This window comes from Onychostruthus taczanowskii, unplaced genomic scaffold (assembly GCF_017590055.1).
Source record: "Onychostruthus taczanowskii isolate IOZ18803 unplaced genomic scaffold, ASM1759005v1 scaffold3, whole genome shotgun sequence".
In the NCBI taxonomy this organism is placed as follows: Eukaryota; Metazoa; Chordata; class Aves; order Passeriformes; family Passeridae; genus Onychostruthus; species Onychostruthus taczanowskii.
In genome coordinates, this window is record NW_024500349.1 from 16,097,066 (window position 1) to 16,110,615 (window position 13,550).

The window sequence follows — 13,550 nt, forward strand, 5'->3', positions numbered from 1 at the left end:
TTGATATGTCTTGAAATCCAGCAGCAATTAGACATTATAAACATTTTTAAGAGGTGTAAAATGTTTAAAAAACAGGGGAAAACCTATGTGCTTAAAGGTCTTCATCAATTTAATACACACTAACTCCAATAGAATATGAATGCCAAGTTTTAATTTTTTTCAATTTTCTGATTAGTTACAATTTCAAATATGAGCTCTGTCCACAATGAAAAGTGGGTTTGTTTTCTACCTTTGTGTAAAATATTTGTTGACCTCTCTGTATTAGATTGCAAACAAAAGTTTGTGCACCTCAACAGACCATACCTATTTTCTTGGACTATTTCCCTTAGTTTGATTGTTATGGTATATTTTCAGCTGTAATTTTCTGAAGGGTGGTCCCTTCCAGGCTTTACTCTCTTAAAACTGACAACTTTTCAGCATCAAAGTGTTGAGTTACAAGAAATAAATGAAATCATGAACCAATTACTGCAAGAAATGTTCCTGCTAAGCAATTCCAATGCAATTCAAAACATATAAAATGTTTCACTTGCCGTGCTCAATAGCACCGGGCTCATTCCTGAAATGTTCTGCAGTAGACAAAGGATATGGTTCTGCTGATGCACAGGTGTCTTTAATATAGTCTTCCTTGAAAATTCACCCCCAACGGCCAAATTCTGACCTTTGAAACATGTGCACAAGCTTTGCTGAAATAAATGAGAGCAGCATGCATACAATTTGGAGGCAGAATTTTGCTCTAGGAATCTATAGTTCTAAAACCAAGCAGAATTGCCAGTGGCCACTGCTAAATGTTTGTTTGTAATCTGAAATGCCACAGTTTTCTCTACACTTAGAAGACAAAATAGCTGTCATATCTCAGATAAAACTCCCAATGCCTTTTCATGGCAAATGTCACTTTTCAGTGGGTTCAGATCTCTGCAAAAACTACTCCTATTCTTCAGTAAATTATCTTGATAAAAATCTGATCAAGCTATTTTTAATGTCATGCTATGTAAAGGTGGAGTTAGCAATTCCCACCGACTGCCAGAACGGGCATTTGTCTGATTTTCACTATTCTGTGCCTGGGACGTGCTGTCCTGGTGTGAAAGGTCTCCTCCAGCGGAGCAGCGTACGAAATGCCACGTGCTGAAGCACGGCGTGCTGAGCACAGAACTCATCTGACCAGAGCCCCCAGGAACACACGAGATTTTGGGACAGCCCCAACCCACGCTGCCTGCACTACACTTGATGTACCATGAATGTTGGATTGCAGGGGTTGCAAGTTTAGAGGGGGGGAAACCGCCCTATGAAATCTTAACCAGAACTTTGCCCTCCTTTGTTGTGCAGATTAACAGTGTAACTTGACCTTTTGTCATTTCTCCTCAGTTCATTTTATTGGCAAATTCTGTATATCTCAAAATGGCATAACACCACCAATTTTGGCTAAAAGAACACATTCTTGTTTCACCAAATCTTTCCCCTTCCAAAGTCCAGCGGCTGTGTACTTTGGGAGCCCTTTCTTTGGGATATTTTGTAAACAACTAAAGATACTGCATTGTTGGTGCACTTGATTTGCCTGTAGACTGAGAGAAATCAGGATAAAGTAATGTTTTTTATGTCATTTATATTAACTGTATGTAGAAAATGAAAAAAAATCAGGTGGCAGTCAAGGGCCAATTAAGCAAGAAAAAGAATCAGTTTTGGTTGAATGTATATTTAGATAAAAATTAAACTGAGAAGACCCCAAGAGGTCCTGCAATTTCACCACAGAATCAGGATTCCAGGAGTCTTAATTTTTGTTTGTATTAGTTACGTATTCGTATCTCCCAGATATTCCATTGTTAAGAAATATGCTGGCAAAGAGATGTGGAATTTCATAAACATACGGAAATATATTTGCTGGCAAGAAAAACCACACACTCAAGCCAGAAACCATGACGTTAAATAAAGGAGCAGAAGAGGCTTCCTTCAGCATTCACACTGCAAAGTTTTGAAAACCTCATTATTTCTAAAAGGATTTTCACAGAAAAAAAGTTTTAGTTTAATGCAGTATATTTAGTGCATAAGTATACATAAAACATTCATTTGCGCAAATATATTTGAAAAGCTAGTTAAAAAAAAGATTTTAAAAAGTGCATAACCCTTGTGGACAACTGCCCTATTGACTTCAATAGCGAGGTCAGAGGCATTAGTTTTCCTCCAACAGCAATGAAATGTTGGTTATTGCTCCTCTCGGTTTACCTAAGTGTCAATGGGAGGGGAATGTGCTCCCGGCACTTTATCTATTTATTTACTTATTTATTTTCATGCAGGAAATGGGCTCGGTCGCGCTGCGCCCAGCTCGGCCTCGGGCGGGCCAGGCCGCTCGGGCAGCGGGCGCGGCGGGGCTGCAGTTCCCGCTCGCACCGCCAGGTGTCGCCGGGCGCTCCCGAAAGCGGCGGCCCAAGGGCGGCCGCGGTGAGAGCGGCGGGGCCGAGCGGCCGCCGCCAGCGCCGGGCCCGCCGCACGCTCAGCTCGGGACCGGGAGTGACATGGATGATGGTGGTGGCTAAGAGAGTAAACTAAGCTATCCTAATGGAAGACAGAAACGTAATAGGAAATATGACAGAATTCAAAACCACATAGTGCAAAAATTGTTCACCTTGTTTTTTGCTGCTGTCTGGGAAAAAGGCTGCATACCGTAGGCCTTTCAAAATAAAAACAAAACAAACTTTGTATCTATACTGTAAGCCATCTGGTTATCAGGATATACACAAGGCTAGAAAGAATTCATGCACAGTGACCAGGAAATCAATCTGTTAGTTCTAACTTCTGGTTGCATACATTTCCTCCTGCATTCCTGGAATGCTACCTGACACTTTCACCACATTTTATTTCTTTAAAATATCCCACGTACTTATATGATTAAAAGAACCCAACACCCATCATTCTTATCCATATACACACCCACCACCAGGCCAATTAAAAAATCATCAAGAATATTAATGATTGTTAATTAATGCACTCTCTTTCATACATAAACCTTCGCTGGGTATCTAAAATAGATCCTTCTAACATAATAAAATAGATCCTTCTAACATAATTTACTGCATAGGGAGTTGCCCCACCAAAAGCAAAGCAGCACCTTTGCTGCACATTATCGAAGGTTAGGCTATCACTTTATCAATAAAACTCACAGTCCTTGTTTGTGTATAAAAGGTGGTACATTTTCCCAGGGCCATGCAGGCTGAGGAAGGATCTCCGCACAGGGACTGAGTTTCCTGGTGCAGGGAGGGAAGGGCTCCGGGGTCCCTGTGCTGCAGACAAAGGGAATCCTCTGCCCAAGTTCAGCAGCACCAGCCTGGCCCCGAGAGGGAGCAGATTTGGTATCTCAGATCCAAGAGGAGACCTTCCCCCTTGGTCCTGCCCAGCTGCCCGCGGCATTCGTGGATCTATGCAGCAGCAGGACAGCAAATGAGTTTGGGGGACTGTGTGTCACAGCCAGAGCTACGCTCTGTTAAGCAGAGCGGGATCTTGCAATCATATGGGTCACACGTGGTGGTCACTTGTTCTTTATATTCAAATCTGTCAAACATTCTATCATAAAGGTCACTTTGCACTGACATAAATAGCTGAGGTTCACTTGGCATCATGAGTGAAGTACTGCAACAATTTCAAAAACACAATTTATGACCGGCACATAAGCTTACTTTTCTTTGTCATTTGTCTTAAGTAGGTTGTCTTAAAGCAAATACATACATTTATTCTGGAAGTACAGAAAAATAACATGGGATAGAAAATGTCAGGCTATCCAGAGCACTTGACAATTTAAATACAGATAAACCCAACAGAAAGGAATGAATCATCATGTCGTAGCCTTTACTGTAAAATAAAATACATAGTTGTTGTCAAGGGAAGAATAATTTTAGTGCACAAAGAAAATGTCCATTATAATGCAAATGTACATGGAAAAGAAATGCTTACTCATTAGTAATGGAGATTTACTTAGCTGTAATTGAAATAGGGAATCTGTATGTTGGAGAATGTGACATCCTGCTGTACAATTAGCATACCATTAAGTAGGAGATGTGAAGCACATACTGACAGTAAAATTAACAATAACTTAGAGGTCACAATTGTAACTATTAGGTCACTTCCATACCACAGCAAGCCCGTAATTATTGTAAAAAAATATGTTAAAACAAGTAATAGATTTTCATTTTCATATAAATTATATGTAGGTATAGCACATGAAAACAGTATAACCTTCTTTCTCAGACTTTGTCTAAAAGGACCACTTTGCCTTTTTATAATGCACATTCCATTAACATAGCTCATTTCTTACCTGTTAATCTGTTTTCTCCAAGTCCCTTAATGGTAGCCCAGATACTCGGTATTAAGTCACTCTACTATCAGGTGGAGAGAGGAAAAGGGAGGGGGGAAAAAAGCAAAACTCTATTCATGAAACTCCCCCTTATGGGGATTTGCTGGTTTCACACAGTTGAACTAGATTTCCCAACAATCCAAATTATGGATATCCTTTGGACCCAACCAGTAAGCTAAAAAAAAAAAAGGGTCATATAGATGGGAAAGACAGTTAAAAGTCAGTTACCCCTTTGGCATGATCATGTTTATTTACGAATAGTATACATACAGTTCTGTTGTCCTAAATTCAGTATGAAGCAAACGAAGGAAATAATTTCCCATGGAGTTCATGGTTCCCAGCATTTCCTGTGTAGCACTTGTCCCATAGCAATCTTTGCACTTTTTCCCCTCCAGGTGTTCTGTTTTAAGTGCTTCTCCAGCATTTATTTTATATGTGTGCTGCTGTGGTGTTCCTCTCTCTCCCCTCTACACTCCTGCACACACAGCTCCTTCCAGATCACAGGATTTTCATTCAGACCCACCTGTGCACAAACTCACTGTCAGCCCAGCATGCTGTCTATGCTTTAACAGTCCCTAGAGCTCCAGCTGCCCAGTGGATAAGAAATTTAGAGCAGTTTTTCACTGGTTTAAAGGAAGAATATTAGCAGATACTCAGTAGATTTCACCCACCGTGTAACGTTTTTGGTCTGTCACAGTGGTGGAATCTAGAATGCCATCAAGGTCCATGCCAGTAGATAGAAGTAATTTTAAAAACTAAATTATTTAAAAATAGTAGTATTTGCATGCTACATTTATTTCAAGTAATTTTCATCACCAGCCCAAGACTTTAGTATAATCTTTTCATGATTATTTCATAACCCTTTAAAGAGTGTCAATAAATGAGTTCCTACTATTTCTCAGATTCCCATTTCTTTAACATATAATGAGATAGGCCATGCCCAATTTAAAGATATAATTTCTGAAGCAAATGTTCTGTATTCTGATATTTTAGGATTTGGGAACAGCCATAAGGAACACTTCCATCTCTTCTCACCTCTATCAGCTTTAAAATCAGAGTTCCCCTCCCCTTTCTTCAACTAAGAGAAGCTTTTAAAATCTTAGGTTCTGATGTCAAGGTTTCTTTGCTGGCCTTCAATAACTGTTCACTAGAACCAAACAAAACTGACTACCAAGTGGAAATATACACTGAAATAAATGCCTCACAAGAATGATGCTCTTTTTTTTTCATATCTTCAATTTTGCTTTGGTTTTGCAACATGCATCCATCATCATCTGCTGTTGGGAAGTAATTCCTATCATCTCTACTTAATCTTTCATCTTTCAAACTTTCTGCTGTAAATTAAAAGCCTTTATTATATAAGAAATGGTGGTACTGCATTCTAGCATGGATGAATCTACCATTTCATTACTCTCCTCTGGTATCTGGGTCCTCTCTTTAAAATAACTTGGAGTATGCTGCAGGAACCTATACCCCCTCTCACATTAAACAAAGCAGCATCTATTTCTGTCTAAACACATTTTCCATTCTTAATAAATCAGTTCCTTTCTGTCTTTTTGAGGCAGCATCTGCTCCATCAAAGCTTTCTCAATTAGACATGAGCTTTACTAAAGGTAATTGCTAAAACCTTGCAGTACATCTTTATGACTCACGACTATCAGGAACCACCGTGGGGGTGCACTACCTATGAGACTTCTCCAAAAGCTGAAGAAATGCTTCCTACTTCTACATTTGCTGCAAATAGCAACTGCCCACTTCATTTACCTGTTTTGTACTTCTCTCACGGTGTAAATGCTGGAATCCCTGCCCCACACAAAAGGCAAGCTGAAACAGACTTGGACAGGAGCACCAGGGTTGTTAACAGCCCTGATGAGCTGCAGAAATGCGACACCAGCATTTAGCTCAGCTTTGAAATGCCTCCCTTTGCCCATCTATCCACTGCTTTTACAATTCTGTTCAACTTCCAAGTAACTGCTCTGTAGTAAGAGGAGTTTTACAAAGTGTGGCTGATTATCTGTAGAGCTGCACAGATGGAAGCCTTACCCCCTTTTTTTTTTTTTTTTTCCAGAGATTTCAAGCGGATTGTGGTACGTGCACACTGGCCTTTATTTTAAACAGGCTCTATCTCATTTGGCACAGCAGCCAGTAAGAAAGCTCCAGCTTATCAGGGGTCTCTGGCAGATGTACTGGTGGAAACACTCAGACATCAGCATGCACCAAATAATACCTGGATGGAACAAACATTATGTGTCATGGAACATCATTCCCAGTGTTTTTTCAAATGCAGTGGGGACACAGTGTGTGTTTTCCACCAGAGGCCTTAGTCTGCAGTGAGAGGAGTGTTCCTACTGCCCTTTGGGTCAGTCTTCTCTTCGTGCCCTGTCCCTGGCTCCATCTGTTCTTTAGCAAGCATGAATCCTCCTGTAAACATCCTTTCTGCTTTTATCTTTTCATCAGAACAATGATGAAAAGGTTAGGCTTCAAACTGAGGAAGGTGTGATTAATTCCTTGATGGCTCAGAGGACTTACTCCATCTTTGCAGCAGGTAAATGGTGAGTTAGCTGTTTAATAAAGTATTTCCCTTTCATCATTACTGTAAAGGGTCTATATTTGATAAGGACGATTGCTTTCCAATGATAAAAGTTTCTTAGATCATCACATTTTTACCTTTAACGCTAGAGCAATGCTTTGGGGTAAATTCAACTCCAAAATAAGCTTATTTTCTCCCCTGCAGTTTTCCTGCATCCCTGTGTTTACTAGATATATTTCTTCCTGTTTTGCATCTATGTTTTTCCTACTGCTTTTGCTCATCAAAAGTGCTTAGCAAATAAACAGGAATCCATCTCTCTTTCAAAGCCAGGAAGACTTCAGCAGCTAGAATCCCTTTGTGAAAATCGTTTCACTTTATCTTTTCTTTCTTTTTCTAGAAAACTACTACAGCAGGTAGCTACAATGTGTGCTTTCACAGACAGGATAATCTATCCATTCAGATCTGTTCCCTTTATAGATTATTTCCTTCTCTGACCTGGGCTTTATCTTTATAATGGATTCCCATATATTGACCCTGTAGGACACTTTGTAGGTACTCATTATTTATATTTTATCACAAAGAAATCCAAAATAATTATGAATTCATATGTCCTCACAACTACTGAGGCACCTTGCTTTATTTCAAGTACATTTATTTATTTATTTCTTAATTATGGCCAAGGTTTTAGCATCTCAGCAATTAATTGGAATTTCTTGTTTTACATGGTTTTTAAATTCTCTTATTTTAGAAACCCTTTCTATTCTAAAAAGAACAAACACAAAACCAACAGTCAGGGGAGAGATCAAAATCTCCTTCTCCACAGTCCGTGTATTTATGAGCTTGTAACTATCCATTTCCATTTTCTTCACTGGTAACTGCTTCCTCTTCTGATGCACTGATGCAGGAAGACTCAGGTTCTGCAGAGAATTCCACATCCGCTCAGAATTCTTCCGGCTTTCATTCACTGAATTTAATCTAATTAATTTATTGCCAGTTTGTCCTAGAAGTCTTCAGTTTCTGGCAGAAACCTCCCAAATCTTCTCTGGATTCTGCCAGGACAGGTAGATTTTTATTCATCTTTCCACCCTGCAGACATGTTCTGGACAATTCGGGATGATAGGTCCCAAAGTGCAGAGCCAGGCTCTAGCTTCCAGTGCTAAAGAATTGAGTTTTTTCCAAGAAGTGTACTAGCATGTCAGCAGCAAAACTGACTGCTTAAACCCCTGTCACACTTATCTGCTCGGCCTGTAAGTTGTGTTCCTGAAGTAATGAATAAATCTCAATTTCCTTCCTAAGAATATAATGTTTGAGTAGTAGCAGTGCACATTATTTAAGGTGAGACAATACAAGCATTCTCCTCCAGGATATTAGAAATATAAAATAATTTCAAGTTAAAGTGTTTTTTTCTTTCTTCACGTTCCAAGCAAGTTCAAGGTTAATAGAAACTTTCAGCTTGTCTCCTCAGAAACTGGATTCACTCTGCTATTAAGGTCACAATTTTTGACTTAAGTTGAGCCAAGAGGAGGTTTGTAGGCTATTTTCATTAGGGAGATAAATCAGTGATGGAGTGAGGAATTTATCACGTGCAATGCCTTTTATGTCCACATTATGGTTTTGTTCCCCTAGAAAGAAGGTAAATCCAGACCAGAAAAAAACCATCTCTTTGTTTGTAGTTCTAAGTCTCCTTTCAAGAACTGAGTACAAAAATGGTCTTCTTCCCTTTTCTTGCTTAAAATACATTTACATTGCTTCTCTGGTCTTATTGTGTAGTTCTCCTTTAGGTTGATGGTCACACACAGAAACATTTTATCTGAACCAACAGCAGAACCTCCTACACAGGTTCCTTAAATCTCTTGCCTATGTGTCCTGTGCTGTAGGTGTGGCTGATATTGTTTCAGCTGTCAGTTGATAGAAAGGCATGGGGACTGCATTTATTGTGAATTAAGCATGAATATTAATAAGCCAGTCAACTTCAATGAAGTTTCATTCAGTGACCAGCATGACACAATAATAATCAGTCGCCAGAGATACAGAGCATTTTGAACCCACAAAGTTAATAAAAATAACACTACTAGGTCAGGGTGGGCACAGAAGGGGTAGAAAAAACTCAAGATGCATATTTTCAAAACAAACTCAAGACAGACTGATCTATGTCATTGTTCTATTAGCATAATTTAAATCCCATGATTAAACCTTTCTACAGACTAGTTTGACTAGTTTACTTCAAACTTGAAGGTAAATTTTCATTCATAAAAACAACCTTTCAAGTAGAAAAGAATATTTTGTGAAATCTGTGAACAACATTATCAGTATCTCAACTCCAGAATGGAGAGTGAAAAGCCTCAAAGAAGAATACAGCATTACATCAACTGAATTTTGAAAAGTCAAGCTGGCAAAGCTGAGAGAGTCAAGTGAAGATGCTGACAAGGTTGTTTCACCAGTTTAAAAGAAGCAGCATCTCTCTGCAGTCAGATGGAGTCTACTAGTGTCACCTTCAGTAATGTGAAGATCCTGCAAACATTGTGAACTCCCTTTCCAGAGAACAAAAAATAAGGATGAGCAGAGGAGAGGGAAGAAATACCCCTGAACAGATGGGAAGAGGAAAACCAAGATTGGAAAGGGAATGCAGAAAATGGCTCACTATTCTTAACCCATCTAGAGGCAGCAAGAACCACTAGAATTGCTGTGAGGCCATTCTCATGATCTGCATGTTAACAGCCTTAATGCAAAGACAGAAGAGGGTCTTGGCTTTAATGCAGAAAGGATTTCTCTTCCATAAGTTGGGAATTCAGAATTTTAATTTATTTATCTAGGACAAAATAGTCTATGCTTTGATTTGATGATTTGAATATATTTGCTTTTCTGAACTTTCACAAATCCACTTATTTTTAGTTTATTAATAAGCAGAATCACATCTGCAGTTTGTGCCGATAATTTGCAAGATAAATCATTGCATTTAGCACATGAAGGATTGATTTCATGGCAGTCTTTTGGAAAATTAAGCTCCAAATTATGGGACCTTAAAGGATGGAAAGACAGAAAAGATTCAGAGAGTTTCAGAAGCTCATCATCCTTGAGTGTTCTTGTGTGACCAGGCTGGTATGTGGCCTGACCTCAAACTCCTCATACTCTCCCTGATGTGTGGTAATAAGGGATGGAAGCCAGTTTGAATTTTTTCTCTCACAGGATCAATCATTAACTCTTTGCATCAGTGAATCCCAAACTGTAAAGAACACTGTCACTTTCACAATAATTAGGAATCTATCTAGAACATTCCAGCCTGGAAAATTCGCAATTTGTTCAATATGTAAAAAATATGAACCAATATGGCTTGGGCTATGTTCGGCTTTGGATCAGTGAATTTACACAGGACTTTGCATTAAAGGCAATATGGATGGACAAGGCAAACAGAGAATTTTTTAAACACTGAAGGAGATTTTTCTTCATTTGGTGTGACATGTTCTTCCTCTTTGTGCTCTTCAGTTGTAAGAGCTTTCATGATGAAGGCACTGGCTGTCACTATTGCTGTTTCATATTATCCTCCTGCCCCTAACTGAAAAGAATGGGATGCACATTAAAACCATTCCTCAGCCTAGTTATTTAGAACTGGTAGCTATTCAGGCTGGTTTTGGATTGAGGTTTGGTTTTGTCTGTTGTTGTTCAGGGTTTTTTATTATTTAAAATGTATTTTATGTACAGAAAAGATTCAATCTCTCACAGTGACAGTTCTTAAGCTTTTTACAATTATCTTCACATTTATGGAGACTCAAGATGACATAGTCAGTTCAAAAAACGGCTTCTGGCTACCAATACTGACCTAGCATGGAAAAATCAATATAATTACAAAAGCAATTAAGCATGGCAAGCAAGGAATCAAGCCTTTGCTCAATCTAAAATAATTTAGATTAACACAAACATAACAGCCAAAAATACTCCTTTCTCATAGACTGATCCTAGCAAAATCAAACCTGCAACTCATCAAATCACAAAAATAACTGGGTGTGTGCCTAAGGTCACTTGGGTTAAAAAGTCACCTTCAAGACCCACAGTGCTGACAGTGGGTTACAACAAATGTTACAATGATGGGAATACAGACAGAGTGACAAGATAGTTTATTTAAGCACCTTTGTGACTTGGAAGTATCTGGAGTTGCTTTGAGCAAACACCAGTACTTTCTCAATTTAAAATTGAGAAAGTAATGAAATAGCACGCTGAGAAGACACGTGCGTGTTGGGGAAAAACAAGTTGCATCTCTAATGTTTTCTGAAAGCAGGAAAAAGCAAAGAAACTTCCCCTCCAAACAGTGTGCTCTCCACAAAACTCAAACATCATTAGAAGGAAGAATTGGAAAGGCCATAATTTAGATACAGAGAGGACCAAATACACAGGAGAATGACTGTAACTGAACCCCACAGTCAGACTTAAACAGCCAGAGGAATTGCTGCCTCTTTCAATAGACAATCAATCAAATGATCAGAAATCAGAACTCTGTAAAAGAATAATCTCTTGAAAATATAATCATCTTTTATACATTCTTCAGTGAAGAAATAGCTCACAGTGCCTTAAGTAAGTGTGAAGCCTCACTCTTCACATCTCATTAGAGACTTTGGCCACTATGAACCATTTTCAAACCACAGCAGTGTTGTGGGGTATGTTGCAATCAGATGCAAACAATGAACCTGTGTTATGAACACATCTCCATTTTACACAATATTGTTTGGCTTCATGAACACAAGAAAATTGAAATTATACATTCATAAAGCCTCTCTCTGGGTCAGAGCAGCTTTATGACTTTAATCATGAGGAGAAGAAGCACATTAAATGCTCAAAATAGCTCAGTGCACACTGTCTGTAGAAAAATGTGAGTAAGACAAACTAACTCTAAAAACTGCATCTAATCCCCTCATAAAGCCATAGGACATTGGTACTTAAATTCAATTTTTTTCTTGGGGTTAGACACAGTACTATGTTACACAGTTAAAAGTACATAAAATCATGGCAGAACAGAAAATAGTAATGAATAGGTAAGAAGATTCATTCTTATTTTCTTGAAGAACTAAATTTCCTTTCTATTTTATCAACTGCATTCAAAACAAAGTTAATAACACTGATTTACAAATTATTTTCTAAATCCAAAGATCAAGAAGATTTTTTTTATACTGATAATAAATAACATGTCCAAATTCCAGAAGTTCTGTGAGAAACAGAAACAAAGCATTTAGAAAAAAAGAAAAAAGTAAACTTCCATTACCAGACTTCAGGACTGACATTTCCCTTGCAAGGCAAGAAGCTGAAGAGATTTGTTCAACTGTATAATAATGCATCAACAAACAAAAAAATGCAAAATTCCTAACTAAAATCCTCAATAAAAATGGAAAATAAATTCTTCTCTCATTTATTTTGTGTAAATGCATTAATCATCTGCAAGATAAGAAGGCCTGTAAGCTGAGAACACATTTTGAAAATGTGCAAAACATCTGGACACATGGTAAATGAGCAAACAAAATGAATACCTGCACAAGCCCTGGAGGTATAATATTTGCAGCAAAGTTCTTGTTTAGGTACCAATCCTTAAATGTCAGTTGGAATACAGTACATTTTGTTACCAACTCCACAGTCTAAATTTAGTAACTTACATAAAAATATTTCTCTCACGTGTATCTGACAGAATAATTTTCCACTCTTAAATCCGACCATTCTTTTTTTTTTTTTTCCAGTTTTTCTGAACATTAATTTTCACGAGCTGTCCCTTTTGGGAGAACCTCCTGGTGCCCTCAAACTGTTTTGTCTTTGCACCTCAGCTTGTCTTTTGTATATTACTAAATATGTGAGGTTTTATAAATTTTTTTTACTGTAGCTTCAGCATGCTGCTAGAACAATGAGAGCAAAGTAGTATAATTTTTCTGAAGGCTAAGGGCTAACCCTATCAGAGATCATGTCCTCACTGCATAGATCTATCATTATGTCAACCTATTGGATAGGGCAGGTGTTTGGAAACCCCTAAGCAAGCATCACAGATTATCAAATTACTCTTTTCCAAGTACAGCTGCACTTTCATAATCTCTATACTTTCAGTTATTGTCACTATTTAGCCATCAGTCTGTAGTCACCATTACAACCAGCACTTTCAGGTCATGTGGCATCCTCTAGTGAGGCACCTCTTACAGTAACAGACAAAGGTGCTCAGCAGTTTTGTGGCCAAGGCCAGTAATCTTTTCACCTGCTAAAATTCAGATCCAAAACTTCAAAAGTGTAAAAAATCACCAAGCAAATACTCAAATAAAAATGGGGGGAGGGCTGATAAGAATGCATCCCTTTGCTATCTCCTTGGAGCAGCCTGTGTTTGCTGACTTCCACTGTGGTGCCAGGAAAGAAGCTAAAATCCAAAAGCATTCCCGCACTGGTGTCAGTGGGTGGTGGACTGGTTCTTAAGTCTTCTCTTTCCTGTTTTGAGCTTTCCAAGTTCCGATAGTACCAGTCAAATCAAATTTGACAATTAGATGAAGGCTCTGTAAGTGACAAAGTTTGAGCCTGAAATCCCTATTTGAACATTAATACCCTGCTTTGAAGAGTTCCATCTCCTCCAAGCGCACCTCCAGAAAGAATTCTGTGTATTTGTCCTCACTGAAATGTAACTTGAGTTCATGGTCCAACAGTCATTAGTACCAGATTTGAGCAGTG

At 38.5% G+C, this 13,550-nt stretch overlaps 1 protein-coding gene across 5 annotated transcripts in view; it reads right to left on the reverse strand.

Moving 5' to 3' along the window:
* Positions 1 to 13,550, reverse strand: part of ZMYND11 (zinc finger MYND-type containing 11) — a 102,657-nt gene that overhangs the window by 25,733 nt on the left and 63,374 nt on the right. For 3 of the 5 annotated variants that reach the window (XM_041408418.1, XM_041408419.1, XM_041408420.1), the window contains exon 4: positions 2,618 to 2,662. The exons of the other annotated variants lie outside the window; for them this stretch is intronic. In XM_041408418.1, coding sequence (XP_041264352.1) covers positions 2,618 to 2,662 — 45 coding nt within the window. The remainder of the gene's footprint in view (positions 1 to 2,617; positions 2,663 to 13,550) is intronic. 5 annotated transcript variants of the gene reach the window in all.